At 42.5% G+C, this 20,782-nt stretch overlaps 1 protein-coding gene across 1 annotated transcript; it reads left to right on the plus strand.

The window, feature by feature from the left end:
• Positions 1 to 177: 177 nt before the first annotated feature.
• On the plus strand, positions 178 to 19,589 carry LOC114242882 (atlastin). The gene is made up of 13 exons (XM_089727896.1): positions 178 to 273; positions 1,259 to 1,467; positions 1,872 to 2,027; positions 2,450 to 2,605; positions 3,219 to 3,368; positions 4,672 to 4,807; positions 7,603 to 7,787; positions 8,438 to 8,659; positions 9,747 to 9,995; positions 10,764 to 11,012; positions 11,364 to 11,603; positions 12,931 to 13,203; positions 19,350 to 19,589. Exons 2-13 carry the CDS (start codon positions 1,267 to 1,269, stop codon positions 19,386 to 19,388), a joined length of 2,256 nt encoding a protein of 751 aa, XP_089584022.1. The 5' UTR covers positions 178 to 273; positions 1,259 to 1,266; the 3' UTR covers positions 19,389 to 19,589.
• The last annotated feature ends 1,193 nt before the right edge of the window (positions 19,590 to 20,782 follow it).

Below are 20,782 nucleotides of genomic sequence, written 5' to 3' on the forward strand. Positions count from 1 at the left end.
CTGCATTTATTTATGTCCGTCGCGAACAAATAGGTTTTTTTGTGTGGTCACCTATCAGTTCATATACTTTACAGTTTACTTGCGGGAAACAACAGCGACTATGAATGATAAGGATGTGGTAAAACTTCAATGATACTGGTTTGAAAATATTTTTTATTGGCCATCCATAGATTGGCTGGGAAATTTTGCAAATATAAATGTAGAGACAGTGTCGGTTTTGAGCATTGTGAGCATCGTCGTCGGCGTTTGAACTAGTTAACCTGCGTTATTTCTGTAAGTCGCATAGTGTAATGGTTAACTTGAAAATCAAACAATTTTGATGTCATCGTGGCCTAAAGGATAAGACACCCGGTACATTCGTATCTAGCGATGCGACTGTGCCTGTGTTCTTTTTAATACACTTTTATTAGCTTCAGACGTATGTATATATGTATGTAACGGAATCTTTGAACATGATTTTGACCCCCTTCAAAACGTCGGATTAACTTGAAATTTGGTATACTTATTAAGGACATAAAAGCAGCTGACCGAAACAGAGTTGATGCTTTTGAAATGTGGTGCTGTCGCCGCCTATTAAGGATTCCATGGACAGGCCACCGCACGAACATCTCGGTCCTACATCAGCTTAAAATGGAGAACGCTCAACGCCTGTCTGCCACCTGTCTGCAACGCATAATGCGCTACTTTGGCCACGTTGCCCGTAAAGGTGTAGACAACTTGGAACGTCTGATGGTCACTGGGAAAGTAGAAGCAAAACGTCCTAGAGGCCGGAGCCCCAAACGTTGGTCCGACCAGATCTCCAAGCAAACCAGCGGACCACTTAGCGCTGCACTACACCAGGCAACTGGCCGGAACCGATGGAGGCTGACAGTCGACAAGCTAAAACGGAGTCATGATCCTCAGCAATGAGGGAGCGATGGAGAAGAAGAATTAAGGACCGATGACAGTTCATTATTAAAAAAAAATAATAAAAAAATTGAAATTCAACTAATAAATGAAAATAAATAATAGTTTAAAAAAACTAACAAAATACGCTTTTATAGAACAACCAAAGGCGCGGACAATGGTTCGAAAGTTAATATGCGTCAATTAAAACTATTTATACGATTTCATTTCTCGTTTTGCATCCTCTCTCTCGTTATACCGTGTTCATGGACTACAGAAAAAAAGTGTAATTAAACCGTGAAACTAGTTTTAATTATGTGAACGATTCGCGAAAGCCGAAGATATGAAGTCAAAAGATAATCTTGATTTCCAGGAGCCAGCATGAGTGGTACGCCTAGAGAGATCCAATTGCTCAAATATAAAGATGATGGTTCATTCGATTTGGATGTAGTGGCGTTGCAGAGTGTGCTGAATCGCGATGATGTTAAAGACTTGCCTGTTGTGTTATTCAGCGTGGCTGGACCATTCCGCACTGGCAAATCGTTCCTGCTAAACTACTTTTTGAGATATCTGCATTCGCCTGTAAGTAAATATTTTACAGCGTCATCCATTGACAATGATTGGAAGTTTTATATACAAACGATTTGTCTAACGACTATTGTACCGAAGTTAGTTTGATTTTCTCTTTGTTATCAACTTTTTTTTCTTTTCCTACCTATGCTGATAGCTTTGAGAGGCTATTTCAGTTTCACCCTAATGTATAGGTGAGGCTCAAGCCGGAATGTTGCTAGCACTGGCCTTAGCAAGAGCAGTGCTTCGCAGAATCTACCACTAGATCAGGAACGCGACCCACTGAGAAGATACGGCGAGAAATTCAGTGGGCTGTCTATGCGTAATTTCATACGGGAACAAATTGTTTTAAATCACACGTGTATTCCACGGTGCTTTAGAAAAATAATATTGTCAAACTAATTGTTTCATTTAAGGTTTTTAAGGGAGAAAAGGGTGATAATGCTAAACCCTTAGGCGAAGATTCGGAACCTCTTGGTGGTTTTACGTGGCGCGGTGGATCTGAACGCAACACTGTCGGTCTCTTGATCTGGTCGGAACCTATCATAAAAACCCTTGAGAATGGAGATAAGGTCGGTATTTATCACATCAAAAATTATCAACTGACTGCAATCATTATATATATAAATGAAGATATGCCACCACCCTGCCTATTTTGATTTGAAGAGTGGGCCATACGTCGTACTGTAAAACCGAGACCTTAGAACTCATTTCTCGAGGTCACTATTTACGTTGTAGAGGTCTATGGACTCAGATAGTCGCTCAACATCAGGTGGACCGTCAATTCGTATAATCGTATATCGTATGTCATATTTTTAAAATTTAATCTACCAATTTACAGTAGCAAAGTGCACTACTAATATGTACATTATTTTGGTAGAAACAGCAAAAAATTGTAATATAAACATGTATGGTAATGACGTCACGAACCGCAAAGTTTGTGGTTTTGATTATTTTCGAACCAATCATGAACATTGAATGTGAACATCGTTAGGTTGCAGTACTGTTGATGGACACGCAAGGTTTGTTCGACAGCAAAACCACGATGAGAGATTGCTCCATCATTTTCGCTCTGTCCACGCTCCTGTCTTCAGTTCAGGTCTACAACCTGAAAGAGAATCTCCAGGAGAATCATCTCCAATTCCTTCAGGTACGTTTACTTGCATACCGATCTGATTAGTTGCTTATTCCTATTAGTATAGACAAGCCATTAGCATAAGCAAGAAAGTCGGTGAGCTTTGTTCCTGCAGATGAGCCTACCGCCTACGCATCGTTACGTAACGGTAACGGTAGGCCCTGATTCTGCCCCTGGCATTGCTGACGTCCATGGACAATGGTAACCACTCCCACCAGGTAGCCCGTATGCTTGTTTTTCTACAAGGACAATAAAAAAAAGTAATCACCAAACCCTCATAATTGTGAAAACGTCTTTTATGAAATCATGAAAAGCCTTGAGATATTAGATCTAATTTCAATTCGAATAAAGGTTATCGTACCATTCCAACCGGACACATAATTGATTCGTGATATTCGGACAGTGATAATGATCTCTTCCACTGATAAACAAACCACTAGTAATGTAACTCAGCAGCCATGTTGTCCGTTTGCTGTGCGATTGATATTCCTGATAAACATAAGCAGCGGTGATCATTACTCATTACGAGGCCGTATGATCGTCTGCCATCAAAGGCAATAAAACATCGGCAATCCATTTGGCCTTTCCAGTAAACTGAACATCAACAACACGTCATTCTTTGTTTCAGTTGTTTACACAGTATGCGAAAGCAGCTGATAACGGAGAAGAATTGAAGTCGTTCCAAAATCTGCTCTTCCTGATACGTGATTGGTCGTATTATGACACCCACCCTTATGGAAGTAAAGGGGGGGACTCACTCGTCGCTAAACGATTTGAGGTGAGGCACAATTTTGAGGATCTAGTTTATATCGATAAGAGGTCACGGGGGCGTGGTCCCATGCGCTGCTCCGATCAAATTAAGATTACATTTGATCCCAGCATCAATGTCGCTTTCTGCATATCCTGCAAGAGCCGAAGAAAGAGCAAAAGAAGAGCTTCACAGAGGCGATTAAAACTTGTGTCTGAAGTGGAGAACTCTCTGGGGCGGGTCTACAAGTGGGGTGAACTGAATTCAGTTCAGTTCAACCCATTGAAGACACAGGTTTGCGCGTTCACTGCGAAGAAGGACCCTTTTGTCATGGCGACGGAATTTCAAGGAGTATTTCTGCAGCTTTTCGCGAGTATCGGGATTCTGGGGGTCGATATTTCGAGCGTTGTCCAGTTTCGGAGTCATTTGGAAGGTAAAGCCAAATTGGCCTCTAAAATGTTGGGAGTTCTCAACAGAGCGAAGCAGTATTTCACGCCTGGACAGAAACTTGCGCTTTATAAAGCGCAGGTCCGACCTCGCGTGGAGTACTGCTCTCACCTCTGGGCCGGGGCTCCCAAATACCAGCTACTTCCATTTGACTCCATACAGAAACGGGCTGTTCGGATGGTCTATAGTCCTGCTCTCGCGGATCGCTTGGTACCTCTGAGTCTACGGAGGGACTTCGGTTCTCTCTGTGTTTTATACCGCATGGTCCATGGGGAATGCTCTGAGGAATTATTCGAGATGATCCCCTCATCTCCTTTTTATCATCGCACCTCCCGCCATCGGAGCAGGGTCCATCCATATTATCTGGAACCGCTGCGTTCATCGACAGTGCGTTTCCAAATATATTTTTTGCCACGTACCATCCGGCTTTGGAATGAACTCCCCTCCACGGTGTTTTCCGAGCGCTATGACATGTCCTTCTTCAAACGAGGCTTGCGGAGAGTACTTTATGGTAGGCAGCGGCTTGGCTCTGCCCCTGGCATTGCTGACGTCCATGAGCGACGGTGACCACTTACCATCAGGTGGGCCGTATGCTCGTCTGCCTGCAAAGGCAATAAAAAAAAATCTACTATCGGATCGGAATCTCGACCCACTGAGAAGATCGCGCGAGATATTTAATGGGCTATGTCTATGGGCTAGTTTGCTCGTCGAACTCTTCGTTGTAGTTGACGAGTTCGACGAGGACGGAGCTATTAGTGATCATGTGCTAAGTACGTATTTCATTAAAAAAGTTAGCCTTTAGGTCACGATGACTTCAGAGAAAATAAAGTTAATTCATCATCAAGTTGCTATAAAACGTCATTGTTGTTCTCTTAAATTTGTTCAGGTGACGAAGGATCTTTCCACGGATATGGTGGAGCTACGAGCACAGATCACGTCCAGTTTCCAGAAGATCTCTGGTTTCTTGTTGCCCCACCCTGGGTTTAACGTTCTGAAACCTCAGTTTGACGGTCGGCTTTCTGGTATGAGATTCAGAATCTACTTATAATTTAAGTAATTGGATTTTAATGTAAGTAATTGGAAGGCTTTAGCGACGATTAAGATGGTTTGTACTGTGAGCAACTGAAGTTGTTGTGGCATCTACAAAAGCAGTTCATTCGTATTATGCTAAAGTTTTATTCTGTTGTTTTTTTAAATAATCACGCATTGAACATACATGCGCTCACGATCGACTTTTAGAATCAACGACATAGTGCCTTGAATCAGTGACATTTCTAAATGAAATTGGGGATTGAGGTTCCACAGTTTGTTCATTTTGTATGTCTATTTTTATTGGCCGTTTTTAATATCTTATATTATCTGTTTGTCTATTTATATGTTTTTAATTATTAAATTGGATTCATATGTTGCTAGTTAACAATGTGAAATTAAAATTTTGGTCACTTATCCAGGACCGATGACAATACTACGTTTTGGTTCTAAGATCTTCTACGAGTATGCCTATACATATACAAGATATATGTCGGCGTTAAGCCAGGGTTTTCACACATAAGTTCTTTTACAATGAAAATACAATACAATTCTGTATAACTTTAACATTACTTGTTTACAACAAAAAGCCACGCCTTAGTTATTCAGTGGTTCTTACACAATTAGCCATTTTGTGATTGATGGTTATAGCAACTACTTCTTTTATACAAACAAATGTAATTACTGCGAAACAATTCACAAAATATAGCTTAATATTCACAATACATATTTTAGTGATTTTTACATGACTGACATTTAATTTATTTTACATGAATTACTTTTAATTAATATTAACTAACATTGTTATTATCCAGCCTAATAATAGATAGCGCCAACAACATCATTGCACAACAATTACAATACTTAATTATTACTGTTAATTATAATATAAATTATTATCAATATTTATGCTTTATTCATGTTTAATTATTTATACAGTCATTTGTGTTTTTAAACAATAATATAAACATTAAACATATTCTGAACATTTTAACATCAAAATAGTGTCTGCTAATTATTAAATATGGTAGAATAACATTTTCAGTTTGCTAATAATAAATAAATATTAACATAGAATAAACTAAATTAAATATTATTATGTTAATTATTGCCAATAGTGGCGTTTGCGCCCATATATACGACTATAGTTTTTAGTGATGATTATAAGTGAAATGTATTTTTGGTTTTTGAATAATTTTTTCTTCATTGCCCTTGTAGGCAGACGATCATAGGGTCCACTTAATCGGTTATGTGAGTGCTTACTGTCGCTCATAGATCTCAGCACGATGCCTCCAATGAACGCTAACTCCAAATTCGTAGGATTACAAATCTTTATTATTGCAGATGTATTTATGTTTTTTTTTTTGTGTAACTAGCTGATTTACTCTTGCTTCGAACCCCATCAATAATGATTTGTAATACTTTTAAAATAGTGAAGTGATTTGCGTGAAAAACGAAAATTTCAAAATTTTGAGTTAGAGTAGTGTTCATTGGAGTCATCGTGCAATACCAGGGGCATAACCAAGCCGCTTCCTACCATGAGCTAAGAGGAGTTCGAAACTGCGAAATTCAGTTGATATTAAAATTAATGGAACGTTCTACTCTACGTCGTCGTGGCCTAAAGGTGAAGACGTCCGGTGCATTCGTGTTGAGCGATGCACCGGTATTCGAATCCCAGGCGGGTACCAATTTTTCTAATGAAATACGTACTCAACAAATGTTCACGATTGACTTCCAAAGTGAAGGAATAACATTGTGTAATAAAAATCAATCCCGCAAAATTATAATTTGCGTGATTACTGGTGGTAGGACCTCTTGTGAGTCCGCGCGGGTAGGTACCACCACCGTGAAGCAGTAATGCGCCGTGAAGCAGTAATGCGTTTCGGTCTGAATGGTAAGGCAGCCGTTGTAGCTATACCTTAGAACTCATATCTCAAAGCGGGTGGCGGTATTTACGTTGTAGATGTCTATGGGATCCGGTAACCACTTAACCAGGCGGGCTGTGAGCTCGTCGACCCATCTAAGAAATAAAAAAATAAAAAAAAATTACTCTCCAACGCATTAAGAAAGCAATTGCTTATGATGATGTAACTCACTCTATATCTGAGTTTTGGGATAAATAGGGAAAAACATTGCCGTTGTGGTTCTGAGCTCAAAGTTAGGTTAGTCGATATTGCAATGTTGATTACAGTAATGATTAAATCTGCTGGTTTAGCTGACATGCTGTGATGAGTTTTTACCATGACCATGATTTTAAAACACTATTATTTATTACTAGCAGCCCGCTCCGGCTCCGCTCGGGACTTTAACAAAAATTTCAGCGATATTTGACGTTGTTTTATTTTTTTTAATAAAAAAACACTTATTCAGACATAACTATAATAGTTAGACATATGCTGTCGCGACATTTTTTGTAAATAATAATGTGTTCTACAAAGTTGTAGTACATTATTTTATTCTATCATCAATAGTTTTCGCAGGACACGCAATGTAAAGAATATTTTAGGTAACTTTTTTACACCTTGGGTTACATAATTGGAGTTTTAGTAAGGATCCCTATTTTTTTTTTCAATAAAGATTATAGCCTATGTCACTCGGGAATAGTGTAGCTTCCAAACAGTGAAAGAATTTTTCAAATCGGTTCAGTAGTTTCGGAGCCTATTCAATACAAACAAACAAACAAATCTTTCCTCTTTATAATATTAGTATAGATATAGGTGATTGAAGGAAAACATTTGCTACAGAATTGCCTCTGAACTGATATAAATGGCATATATTTCAATTCCAGACTTAGAGGAGAACTTTAAGACGTATCTGTTGGAATTGGTGACTCTTTTGTTTTCACCATCGAATCTCGTCCCAAAAAAAATCAATGGACAAACGATACGAGCCAAGGAGTTATCCACGCACTTTAATGTCTTCCTGGAATTGTTCAAAAGCAATGAAACGCCAACGATTTCATCTATGACGAAGGTGAATATAAAGAAATCTTTCTGTGATTATCGAATGTACGTGTTTATTGGAACGAAGTTCCTTATCGCGCGCTGTGAAAGGGGGCTAGACGGAAAAAATTCTTACGAAAAGTTGTCACGACACTTTTTAGATCCGTCATTCGGATCAATCAACGTGTAGGCGCTTATCGCGTGACATTGCTCGTATCCGATTGGTCCGCGTAATGAGTACAGTTTCTCGAGATAGCGTTTCAACAATAGTAATTTAGTTCATAGTATTGTTTTTTTCTTCTTCATAATGCCGTAATTTATTATTATAACTTAAAAAAAAATTACAATTCCTTCACTAATTAATCGAAAGGAACTTCGTTCCATCCGGGTGTCTCTTGACACCTCTGAAGTTTTTTTTATTTATTTCAAACTGTTCAACTATTGGAATTAACTTCCTCGTAATGTCAGGACGACCACTGTTTTTCTAGTTTGCAAAATAAACCCAATAACCGATAAAAGCTTGGGAATTTTTTTAAATGCCGATTTCTTTCATAGGTCCTCAAAATGAATAGTGTCCGAGTATTTGAATAGTTTATTCTGTTAAAATGGTTTTACGTCAGAAGAGGGCTGTTTCAGCGTACTGAATTTGTTTGTTAAAAATTTTAATACATTTTTCGGCAGGCTATTACTGATATATCACTGCAGACGGCAGTGAATGACGCTCGGGAACTTTACGAGAACACGGTGAACAGTAAATTCGGCGTTGATCAGCTTAGCGCTCCCACAGAAGCTATCCGTTTCAGCCACACTCAGGCCATTCAAGCGGCCAAGGCTCTTTACAATAGTAAGAAGAAAATGGGATCGACAGATGAACACATTGCTCGCTTGGACAACTTAGTTAAGGTATTACAAGATTTTTGAAGTGAAACTTCTTTAGAATCGTTGTGATTTCAAACTCGATGAAACGAAATGAAATGAAACGAAAAAATAAGTGTGCCGCGATTGGCTTGCCGAAGCGGCTTCGAGCGGCGCCGACAAATCACGAAGCGCTCCACACGGTCTCGCGTCCCCGACTAGTTCAGTGTGTTTTTGACGTCCGTGCGCGCTGTCGTGGCTCTCGGAGCGCTCTGAGATACTTTTATTTCTATTTAGTTTGTTATCAACGGATGTCACTGCACGTAAATTCAACAATTCCTGAATCGCGGTGACGAGATGTTACACAGTTGATAGACGTTCTCGTATTTCTCTTACTAAATCATACTTACCTAGCGTAAGAATACCGTGATCATGCAGGCGGTTTCCCCAAAAATTATTTTTTTATTTTTTATAAGTTTCACTGCTACATTGTGTGATTTGCACACACACACACACACATTTTTTATTATTATTTTCTTTCTCACGAATTTTGGATTGGAATAAGTAGAAACTTGTATGTTTTTATTGTTGTTCCCTTTGCTTCACCTTCGGTTGACTGGTAGAGGTTGCCTTAGGCATTACTGGTAGACTTTACTGGTGGTAGGACCTCTTGTGAGTTCGCACGGGTAGGTACCACCACCCTGACTATTTCTGCCGTGAAGCAGTAAAGCATGTCGGTTTGAAGGGTGGGGCAGCCGTTGTAACTAAGCTGAGAGTTTAGAACTCGTATCGCAAGGTGGGCGGCGGTATTTACGTTGTAGATGTCTATGGGCTCCAGTAACCACTCAACGCCAGTTGGGCTGTGAACTCGTCCACCCATCTAAGCAATAAAAAAAAGAGTCTTCCAATACATTTAATACATAAAGTGTTAAAAATTAAGTAATAATCTAGCTGTGATTAATTTATAGAGTTTCGTCGTAATGATTAGAACCATTGATGGGAAAAAAGTACCATTGATCTGGTTTGGTGATGAAAATTGACGAGGCTCACCGAAATCTTCAATCGCTATTAGCTTTCTCATTATGTTCATCTCAATGGACGCATCAAAGCGAATTAATTCTGTTTTGTTTGACAGGAACTAGATGAGATACTGCCCCAAACTCTCTTGATGAACGAAACGAAAGTTCGTAAACTTAATTCCGAGGCCCAGAAGATATATGCTGATGAAGTGAAAAAAGTTCACGGCGAAAATCTGTTGTGTCTGCACCCCACGGACTTGGAGTCCGTGCACAATGAGGCCGTTGAAAAGACAGTCGAATTCTTCGATTCCCGACGACAGAAGTTCGCCGATTTTAAGGATCAAGCTAGAGTCGTATTGATTGAGGTTTGTTTAATATTTCGTCCAATATATAGGTAAACGAGCTCACCGCTCATCTGGTCTCAAGTGGTTAACGAAGTCCATGGACATCTCCGTAAATCAACGTAAATGCCGCCGTCTACCTTATGACATAAGTTCTAAGGTTTCATTTTATGCAGTAAAACGTGACCACAAATATTAGTTTTAACTCATCATCATTCTCCTGCCCTTCTCCCAGCAACATGTTTTCTCCTTCCATACTCTTCTATCATATACCGTTTCTTCGCTCACTCCCCTCTTACCCATATCGTCTTTCACGCAATCCATCCATTTCTTCTTAGGTCTACCTCTTCCTCTATATCCTTCCACATTCATAGTTGACACTCTCTTATCAACATCATTTTCTTTTCGTCTCACATGTCCATACCATCCCAAACGCGCACTTCTCAACTTCTCTGTCACAGGTGCCACTTTCAGACTTCCTCTAACATATTCATTAGTTTTAATAATTTTCCATAAATTACATAAATATAAAATTCTTCATAATTCGAACATGCACCCTGAATATTTCTGCCGTGAAGCAGTAATGCGTTTCGGTTTGAAGGGCGGGGTAGCCGTTGTAATCACACCTTACAGCTCATGTCCCAAGGTGGGTGGCGGCATTAACATTGTGGATATCTATGGGCTCCGATAACCACTTAACGCCAGGTGGGTTGTGGATTCGCCCACCCATATAAGCAATAAAAAAAAATCTGACGCTCGTAAATCCACAATCACCTCCGCTTTATTCCGTAGAATTTAAAAAAGAAACTCACTGACCTGAACCACGAAAACGAAGGGAACACGAGGATCTTCATATCTGAAGCCGTATTGACCTATACCAAGGCTATGGAGACGCTGCTCTCAAAGGAATACGCCGTTGAAGACGATGAATTTCTACTGAAACATCAGAAGTTTAGCAAGGACGCTACCGATGATTTTGTTAGCAAAAGGAACCGAGCGTCGGACTATGAAGAGGATGAATTTAAACAGACATTGATAAAGGTTAGATGCGTTGCATTGCAACAGACGAACCGACTCATCTGGACGCCGTAGGCGGCAGACTTAGGCCTGGATTTTGTTTCTCGTATGTATCCCTAGCTCCCATAACACAGGAGAAAATTATAGATTGGGCCAATGAATGTCGAATGTATTCTATAGTTAGAAATAATATTACGCCATCTGTTGATAACCCTACGCAAACAAACCTTCCATAAAGTGTCAACAGTAACTATACAAAGTGTCAACTCCGACAAAACGCTGTATAGTACCTACAGGAAACTGAGTTTTTTTTTTAAACATCATGTTTTATTAACTTGATGTACGAGTTGATTTAACCTTCTAAACGTTTCACAGAAAATATCCGATAAATTTATACTGCTCGAGAAAATAAATAAACAGCACAACAGGGAAGCTTTCAAAGAAGCTTACAGCATGTACGAGGAAAGCATGCACGAGCTTTGGAGCGGTAACTCGTGCTGCTACAGCAAGGGCGACCTGAAGGGCATACACAAACGCAAGAAGGATATTGCCTTGTTTTATTTCCATCCGCACAAAAGCGTGAACGATGACTTCCAAAAGCAATTGCTTTCAGGAGTGGGTGCAATGTTTCTATATTTTTTTTATTGCTCTGATGGGTGGACTAGCTCACAGCCCACCTGGTGTTAAGTGGTTACTTGAGCCCATAGACAACTACAACGTAAATGCCGCCACCCGCTTTGAGCTATGAGTTGTAAGGTCTCAGTATAGTTACAACGGCTGCCCCACCCTTCAAACCGAAACGCATTACTGCTTCACGGCAGAAATAGGCAGGGCAGTGGTACCTACCCGCACGGACTCACAAGAGGTCCTACCACCAGTAAAATGACACAGCTTTAAGTGCTTTTCAAGCCTTTCAAGTCGATTTTCAAATATATAATAATCGAGGCCCGAATTTCTGAGTTCCTAAGCCAAAACAAGACTTATGATTTGGTGGTGACTTAAATTGCTAAGCGCTAGGGCTCAAACCAAATAGAAAAACTCATTATATATATGTATATTTTATTGCTTAGATTACATTATTTATACATTATACATTATTTTATCTACACTTCTATACTAATATATAAATCTACAGTAGTTTTACAACTACAGAACCATGCATCCGATTGACTTGAAACTTAGTATTCATGTAGAAAATATATGTACTTAGTGGATAGGCTAATATTAATGTAAGTTTTGGACTCCCTACACCAGTTGCGGGGGCGTTAATGATGAGAATCTTTGTGGGGGTGAGAAATAATAATGTTAATTTTAAATGCCCAGCGAAGCAGACGGGTACAGCTGCTAGTAATATTGGTATATAAATCTACAGTGGTTTTTACGGATGTTCCGTTATAACTACTGAACCGTGCATCCAATTAACTTGAAACTTGGTGTGCATGTAGAAAATACATGTACTTAATGGATAGGATAATATTTATACGAGTGTTGGACTCCCTAATAATAATGACAATAAATAATAATGTTAATTTTAAATGCGCAGCGAAGCGGACGAGTACGGCTAGTATCTTATATAAATATATATATTTTATTATATTTTTTATTTTTTTATTTTATATTTATATTTTATTGTTTATATTATTATTATAATACAAATCAAAACTCGATTTAATTATTACGACACTTCAGGTAGAGTTCAGCATTATAATTTGCTTTGTCGGTTCAAGTGATCCTTCAGGTGACCTTTCACCTGTTTCGTTTTGCATAGAACTAACTGCCTTGTCATGCTTTTATTCGTACTGACTCGGTAACATGTTCCAGACCAGGCCCAATAAAACTAATTGTTTCGATATCCGTTCTTGAAATATATGCCATATGTGCAATATATGCAAGATGGCGTTACTCGTACCGCCATAACAATATTGTTTCTTTTTTAATACAGAAAATCGATTCTTTGTACAAAGACCACGTCGAAACGAACGATTGGAGAAACCGAACAGCTGAGAGAAACGCTCTCAATGAGTACCAGAGGAGGATGGATGATCTGATCAGCCCGAAACCCATGTGGGCCCTGATAGTGCCTTGGATAATCACGTTGGCCAAACGCAGGAGTTACCACGAGGACTGCAAGTACTATGCTATTAGGTACTTCAGGAATGAACGATGCGGTTCCTCGAAATATGACGCGGATAGTTATTATGATGATCTGATTTGGGTAAGTGTAATCCAAACTAAAAAATATGTATACAATCAAAATGAATCTTTGAATCATATCTTAAGTCTATGAGATCCGGCAACCAATTAGCATCATGTGGGCCATCAGCTCGCTCACCTATTTATTAGTAATAGAATTAGGTTATCACTTAGCGATGACGACTTTAGCTGCAACGCTACGTCATACGCATACATAGTCCTGCGCATATTTGTTGCGAAGCATGCATGCCAGTTTGAAAGATGGGACAGATTGACGGCGATGTTCACATTTAGATATCATAGCGGAACCTGACCTGGTTGACGCACATTAGCAATAAAAAAAAAGAAATAATGTTAATAATATTGTGTTGTGAATTTTATTTACGATTTTTTAATGATCTATCGAATTCAATGAATTATTTTTCGCACCCTTGAAATCGGATAGTATTTCCGATAGTATTGGATAGTAGTATCGGATATCGGATAGTCATTCCGATAGAGGCACCCGTCACGTGCGGACGTGCCCATCGACCACTCGATCGCCCGGCCTTTGTTCGCCCGGCTTTTGTTAGCCCGGCCATTGTTCGCGCGGCCTGTGTTCGTGGTACATCTGCCGACCAAGTGTTTTTTCTGGAAGTTTTTATTTGTTATGTTTCTTTTTGTTATTTCTGTTTTGTTGTGTTTTTTCTTTGTCCTGTAGTAATCACGCCGCATCGCCACCTGTGTTCAATAGAACCGCTCAGTTCCGAGAAGTTGGGGCCTCGCCGCAAGGCGAGTGTATTCAAAGTCCCGGGGCAGCCCCACCTGGGCACGTATCCATAATGGACGCTGTATTCGCGGAATTTCTCCGGCTTCGCTACCCAAAGCTCACTTCCGAGTTTCTGGCCTTCAAGGCCGACCACACAGCAAGCCCTCTCGTGGACTCCGCCGACCTCGCTGCTCCTGCGTCGCCTGTACCTGCGTGCAAAGCTTCTGCATCGAGCACCGCAGCCTCCGTCGTGCCTGCCGTTCCCGCGTCGCCTATACTGGCGAGTAAAACTGCTGCGTCGTCCGCCGTGGCCACCGTTCCAGCTGTGCGTTCATCCGCGGCCTCCGTCGCGCCCTCCAAAACACCTGCTCGTAGGTCACCTGCGCCCGCCTCCTCGTCCTCCGACTCTGACTCGGAGATGGAGGTAGACCTCGCCCCCTCCTCATCGACGGATGGATTTACCCTGGTACAAAAGGGTAAGAAGCGTGCCGCGGAGTCTCGAGCTGCCGCGGCCGCTAAAATTAGCAAAGCCGCGAACGCGTCGCGCCCCCGCCCCCAGACTCCCGTTGCGCCTCCAGCCCGTGCCAGTCCGTCGCCGCGTCCGGTGGCACAAAATAAAACCCAGTCCCCTCCTCCGGTAATCCTTCAAGAGAAGGCAGCTTGGGATCGAGTTTCCCTGGCCCTTAAGGCCAAAAATATCAATTTCACGAATGCCCGTAACCTCGCGAACGGCATCCAAATAAAGGTGCATTCATCTGATGACCATAGGGCCCTCACCTCTTACCTCCGTAAGGAGCGTATAAGCTTCCACACTTATACGCTTCAGGAGGAGCGCGAACTCCGCGTTGTAATACGCGGAATCCCTAAAGAGATAGATGTAGAGCTCGTCAAGGCCGATCTGTTAGAACAGGGCCTACCAGTGAATTCTGTGCACCGTATGCACACCGGTCGCGGTAGGGAGCCATATAATATGGTTCTAGTCGCTCTCCAGCCTACCCCCGAGGGTAAGAAAATCTTTAACACACAGACCGTCTGTAGGCTCTCTGGTATCGCTGTCGAAGCCCCCCATAAAAAAGGCACTCCTAGCCAGTGCCATAACTGTCAATTGTACGGGCACTCTTCCCGTAACTGTCACGCGCGCCCCCGATGCGTCAAATGTTTAGGCGATCACGCCACGGCCCTATGCACTCGCGATCAAAAAACCGCGACGGAACCGCCTAGCTGCGTCCTGTGTCGAACACAGGGTCACCCCGCTAATTACCGCGGATGCCCCCGAGCCCCGAAAATAAATCGCCGCGTCGCCCGCTAAAACCGCCTCCGAGCTTCCGGCCCAGACATCAAAGCCTCGGCACCCTCTGCGTCGCAGGCTAAGCCAGCGTTCGTTCCGGCGGCGGTGCCCAGTGTCTCGGCCTGGGCGAAACCGCTGCCGTATACGAACACGGCTACAACTCCCTCCTCCGCGATTCGTCCCGCCCCCGCGACTCGTCCCTCTCCCGCGACTTGCCCTCCGACCGCGTCCGAAAATCTCGCTTTAGCGATCGACTTCTTTCAGTCGATCAACTTTGAGCGCGTTAACGCTTTGGGCGACGCCATTCGCGCTGCCTCCACTGCATAACACTTTATCGCCGTTGTGCAGGAATACGCCGACGTATACGCGTCATTAAATACGTACGTCCTCCCCTCACTCCGCCGGTAATCAATGGCGTATATAAGTAGAATAAAGCCCCTATCCGTAACGATAGGATTTTTTAACGCTTACGGTCTCGCAAATCAACGTGATCAGGTTTCTGACTTTTTGCGTGACCATCAAATTGATATCTTTTTAGTGCAGGAGACCCTACTTAAGCCCGCGCGCCGTGACCCTAAAATCGCGAACTATAACATGGTCAGGAACGACAGGCTTTCTGCCCGTGGTGGTGGTACCGTCATTTACTATAGAAGAGCCCTGCATTGCGTCCCGCTCGATCCTCCCGCGCTCGCTAATATCGAAGCATCAGTGTGCCGAATCTCACTGACGGGACACGCGCCGATCGTTATCGCGTCCGTTTATCTTCCACCGGATAAGATCGTTCTAAGCAGTGATATCGAGGCGCTACTCGGTATTGGGAGCTCTGTCATTCTGGCGGGCGACCTAAATTGTAAACACATCAGGTGGAACTCACACACCACAACCCCGAATGGCAGGCGGCTTGACGCGTTAGTCGATGATCTCGCCTTCGATATCGTCGCTCCGCTAACCCCGACTCACTACCCGCTAAATATCGCGCATCGCCCGGATATACTCGATATAGCGTTATTAAAAAACGTAACTCTGCGCTTACACTCGATCGAAGTAGTTTCAGAGTTAGATTCAGACCACCGCCGTCCCGTCGTTATGAAGCTCGGTCGCGCTCCCGATTCCGTTCCCGTCACGAGGACTGTGGTGGATTGGCACACGCTGGGCATCAGCCTGGCTGAATCTGATCCACCATCGCTCCCGTTTAACTCGGACTCTACCCCGTCTCCTCAGGATACTGCTGAAGCCATAGACATCTTAACGTCACACATCACCTCGACATTAGATAGGTCATCGAAACAAGTTGTAGCGGAGGACTTCCTTCACCGCTTCAAATTGTCCGACGATATTAGGGAACTCCTTAGAGCTAAGAACGCCTCGATACGCGCCTACGACAGGTATCCTACCGCGGAAAATCGTATTCGAATGCGTGCCCTACAACGCGACGTAAAGTCTCGCATCGCCGAAGTCCGAGATGCCAGATGGTCTGATTTCTAAGAAGGACTCGCGCCCTCCCAAAGGTCTTACTACCGCTTAGCTCGTACTCTCAAATCGGATACGGTAGTAACTATGCCCCCCCTCGTAGGCCCCTCAGGCCGACTCGCGGCGTTTGATGATGACGAAAAAGCAGAGCTGCTGGCCGATACATTGCAAACCCAGTGCACGCCCAGCACTCAATCCGTGGACCCTGTTCATATAGAATTAGTAGACAGTGAGGTAGAACGCAGAGTCTCCTTGCCACCCTCGGATGCTTTACCACCCGTCACCCCGATGGAAGTTAAAGACTTGATCAAAGACCTACGTCCTCGCAAGGCTCCCGGTTCCGACGGTATATCCAACCGCGTTATTAAACTTCTACCCGTCCAACTCATCGTGATGTTGGCATCTATTTTCAATGCCGCTATGGCGAACTGTATCTTTCCCGCGGTGTGGAAAGAAGCGGACGTTATCGGCATACATAAACCCGGTAAACCAAAAAATCATCCGACGAGCTACCGCCCGATTAGCCTCCTCATGTCTCTAGGCAAACTGAATGAGCGTCTGCTCTACAAACGCCTCAGAGACTTCGTCTCATCCAAGGGCATTCTCATCGATGAACAATTCGGATTCCGTACAAATCACTCATGCGTTCAACAGGTGCACCGTCTCACGGAGCACATTCTTGTGGGGCTTAATCGACCAAAACCGTTATACACGGGAGCTCTCTTCTTCGACGTCGCAAAAGCGTTCGACAAAGTCTGGCACAATGGTTTGATTTTCAAACTATTCAACATGGGCGTGCCGGATAGTCTCGTGCTCATCATACGGGACTTCTTGTCGAACCGCTCTTTTCGATATCGAGTCGAGGGAACCCGCTCCTCCCCACGACCTCTCACAGCTGGAGTCCCGCAAGGCTCTGTCCTCTCACCCCTTCTATTTAGCTTATTCGTCAACGATATTCCCCGGTCGCCGCCGACCCATTTAGCTTTATTCGCCGACGACACGACTGTTTACTATTCTAGTAGAAATAAGTTCCTAATCGCGAAGAAGCTTCAGAGCGCAGCCCTAGCCCTAGGACAGTGGTTCCGAAAATGGCGCATAGACATCAACCCAGCGAAAAGTACTGCGGTGCTATTTCAGAGGGGAAGCTCCACACGGATTTCCTCCCGGATTAGGAGGAGGAATCTCACACCCCCGATTACTCTCTTTAGACAACCCATACTCTGGGCCAGGAAGGTCAAGTACCTGGGCGTTACCCTGGATGCATCGATGACATTCCGCCCGCATATAAAATCAGTCCGTGACCGTGCCGCGTTTATTCTCGGTAGACTCTACCCCATGATCTGTAAGCGGAGTAAAATGTCCCTTCGGAACAAGGTGACACTTTACAAAACTTGCATAAGGCCCGTCATGACTTACGCGAGTGTGGTGTTCGCTCACGCGGCCCGCACACACGTAGACACCCTCCAATCCCTACAATCCCGCTTTTGCAGGTTAGCTGTCGGGGCTCCGTGGTTCGTGAGGAACGTTGACCTACACGATGACCTGGGCCTCGAATCAATTCGGAAATACATGAAGTCAGCGTCGGAACGATACTTCGATAAGGCTATGCGTCATGATAATCGCCTTATCGTTGCCGCCGCTGACTACTCCCCGAATCCTGATCATGCAGGAGCCAGTCACCGTCGACGCCCTAGACACGTCCTTACGGATCCATCAGATCCAATAACAATCCAATTGCATTAGATGCCTTCAGCTCTAATACTAGGGGCAGGCTTAGGGACCCCGGTAACCGTACTCGTCGAACTCGACAAAGAGGTCGACGTGCAACCTAACCCATGCATCAGCCCGCTGAGTTTCTCGCCGGATCTTCTCAGCGGGTCGCGATTCCGATCCGGTAGTAGATTCATTCGCGAAACAATTGCTCTTGAGTTGTTAGGTCTCCTTCGGAGGCGCTCGGGCAGTTGTTAGCAAATCCCGCCCCTCTTGGCTGAGCCTTTGCTCGCCCACCTATCCTGGTGAAACTGGAAAGGCCATCGGGCCACCAGTAAACTTTCAATCATAAAAAAAATAATATCGGATAGTATTTCAAATTTTGTTTTATTGAGGATGTTTTATTTCTATTGCAATAAAAAGCTTGATAATAAATTTTTTTCAGCTTTTGTAATATAACGCGAAAATGTAATAACATTTAAAAACATAAAAAAAAACAATTAGCTCATTTTCATTCGTGATATTAGTAGCAAAGGCAGCCAAAGGCTTCAACACGTTGGTATAAATAACGCACAAACATAGTCTATACTATACTATCTATACTAATACTAATACTAATACTAATACTAATACTAATAATATTATAAAGAGGAAAGATTTGTTTGTTTGTTTGTTTCGAATAGGCTCCGAAACTACTGGACCAATTTGAAAAATTCTTTTTCCATTAGAAGCCGACATTGTCCCTGATGAACATAGGCTACTTTTTTTATTTATTTTTTTATTTTATTTTTTTGGTTTCATGTGTGTTTTAATGTTTCCGAAGCGAAGCGAGGGCGGGTCGCTAGTAGATGAACAAAGAGAAGCATTGATTACTATCATTACTAGTAACAAATTTTAATAATTACTATTTATGATTACTATTTTCCTAATGCCAATTTTTTTTTTCTTGCAGAGCATTAATAAGAGCTACGATACGAATTATGCTTTGTGAAACTTGCAAATGTTTTTGAATAAAAAAGCGTACTATAAATAATGATTTGGATTGTGAGATTACAATCAAAGGCACCGTTTGTTTTTACTTACCTATAATCATTTATCGTGACGATAAACACATTTTTATCGTAATAAAATAATTGCAATATGCTTACATTGTTTTGAAGGATCGTTCAGATAATTAAATGCTTCACGTAAATATATGCGTTTTATTAATTTTATTTCAAGGAGAGTCAAATTTTACTGAATATAAGTCGTTGCGGCTTAAGTGATAAGATGCTTGGTGTGTCATATCGAGCGATGTGCCTATCCCGACACTCAAATCCAGCAGGCACAAATCGAAAGCATCATTTAGCATCCGACAATGGTGGTACCGACCCGTACGGACTCGCAACGTCCTGTGACTTGGGTCGACGGACTGATTTTGCTTTCGTGTTTCCCTACGTTACAAGGAGAGTGCCGTGATCTATGACTTCACTCCTTTTATCCTGCTCTACAACCTGCTATTGGCGCTGTTCATCTTAACAACTTAGAGCCGCTGCGTTCATCCAAAGTATATTCCTTTAATTGATTCTTACCACGTACGTTCTGACCTCATTCCACAAGTTTTCCTGAGCTCTATAATAATATGTCCTTTTCCAAATAAAGGTTTAAAACAAGTTCATATCGCTAGACAGTGGCATAACTGTATTTATCGCATAACCAGCGTCCATAGGTCAAGGTAATCAATTAGGTCCACCTGGATCATCTGTACGTTTACCATCGATGGCAACGCAGACGTAGTTTCCTTACATCGAAAGGTACTTTTGCACTAAGAGCAGTTTGTTCAAATGTTCGTCAAGTGACGAATCCATGTCAACCCTGGTTTGTCTATTGCCCAGATTAGTGTTACCGAAGTCTATAGACATCACAACGTGAATCCCGCCACGTACCTTGAGACGTACGTCATTAAAGTACTTAAAGAACGCTGCATATTCTTCGGCGATTCCTTTAGTTGCCTATTAAGACACTGCGGGGAAGACGTGGGGTAATGCTATTCTAGACCTAAACGGACTGATTCGTTACGGCTAGAGAGAAAAGATACAATTTAGGAAGAGCGAGAGTGAGAAAATAGATACAGCGTCTCGTGAGCCAGTCGACCGTGTAGAGAGGAAAAAGGACAAAGCGATCTAGGTCGTTTCTTTTATACACAGCATTCCCTATTACAAGAGAAATTTGATTTAAGGATGAAAAATGAAGAAAACCACAATACTGCATGCATATCGCAAAAGAAGTTTGACTTCTTTCGTGTGCACCAAGTTGCACGTGCACCAAGTTGCACGTGCACCATTTTTTATATTCATCGCTCAGCTCATTTCTGTCAAGAGGCGATCATTGTAAGGGGCAGCCGCT

This window comes from Bombyx mandarina, chromosome 05 (assembly GCF_030267445.1).
Source record: "Bombyx mandarina strain Sakado chromosome 05, ASM3026744v2".
NCBI lineage: Eukaryota > Metazoa > Arthropoda > Insecta > Lepidoptera > Bombycidae > Bombyx > Bombyx mandarina.

Bases quoted from the DNA above. Each gene is read 5' to 3' on its own strand.
- LOC114242882 (XM_089727896.1), top strand. From the start codon at position 1,267: ATGAGTGGTACGCCTAGAGAGATCCAATTGCTCAAATATAAAGATGAT. The intron at 1,468-1,871 runs GTAAGTAAATAT...GTTTCATTTAAG, and splicing joins TGAGATATCTGCATTCGCCT to GTTTTTAAGGGAGAAAAGGG. The intron at 11,604-12,930 runs GTGGGTGCAATG...TTTTTAATACAG, and splicing joins AAAAGCAATTGCTTTCAGGA to AAAATCGATTCTTTGTACAA.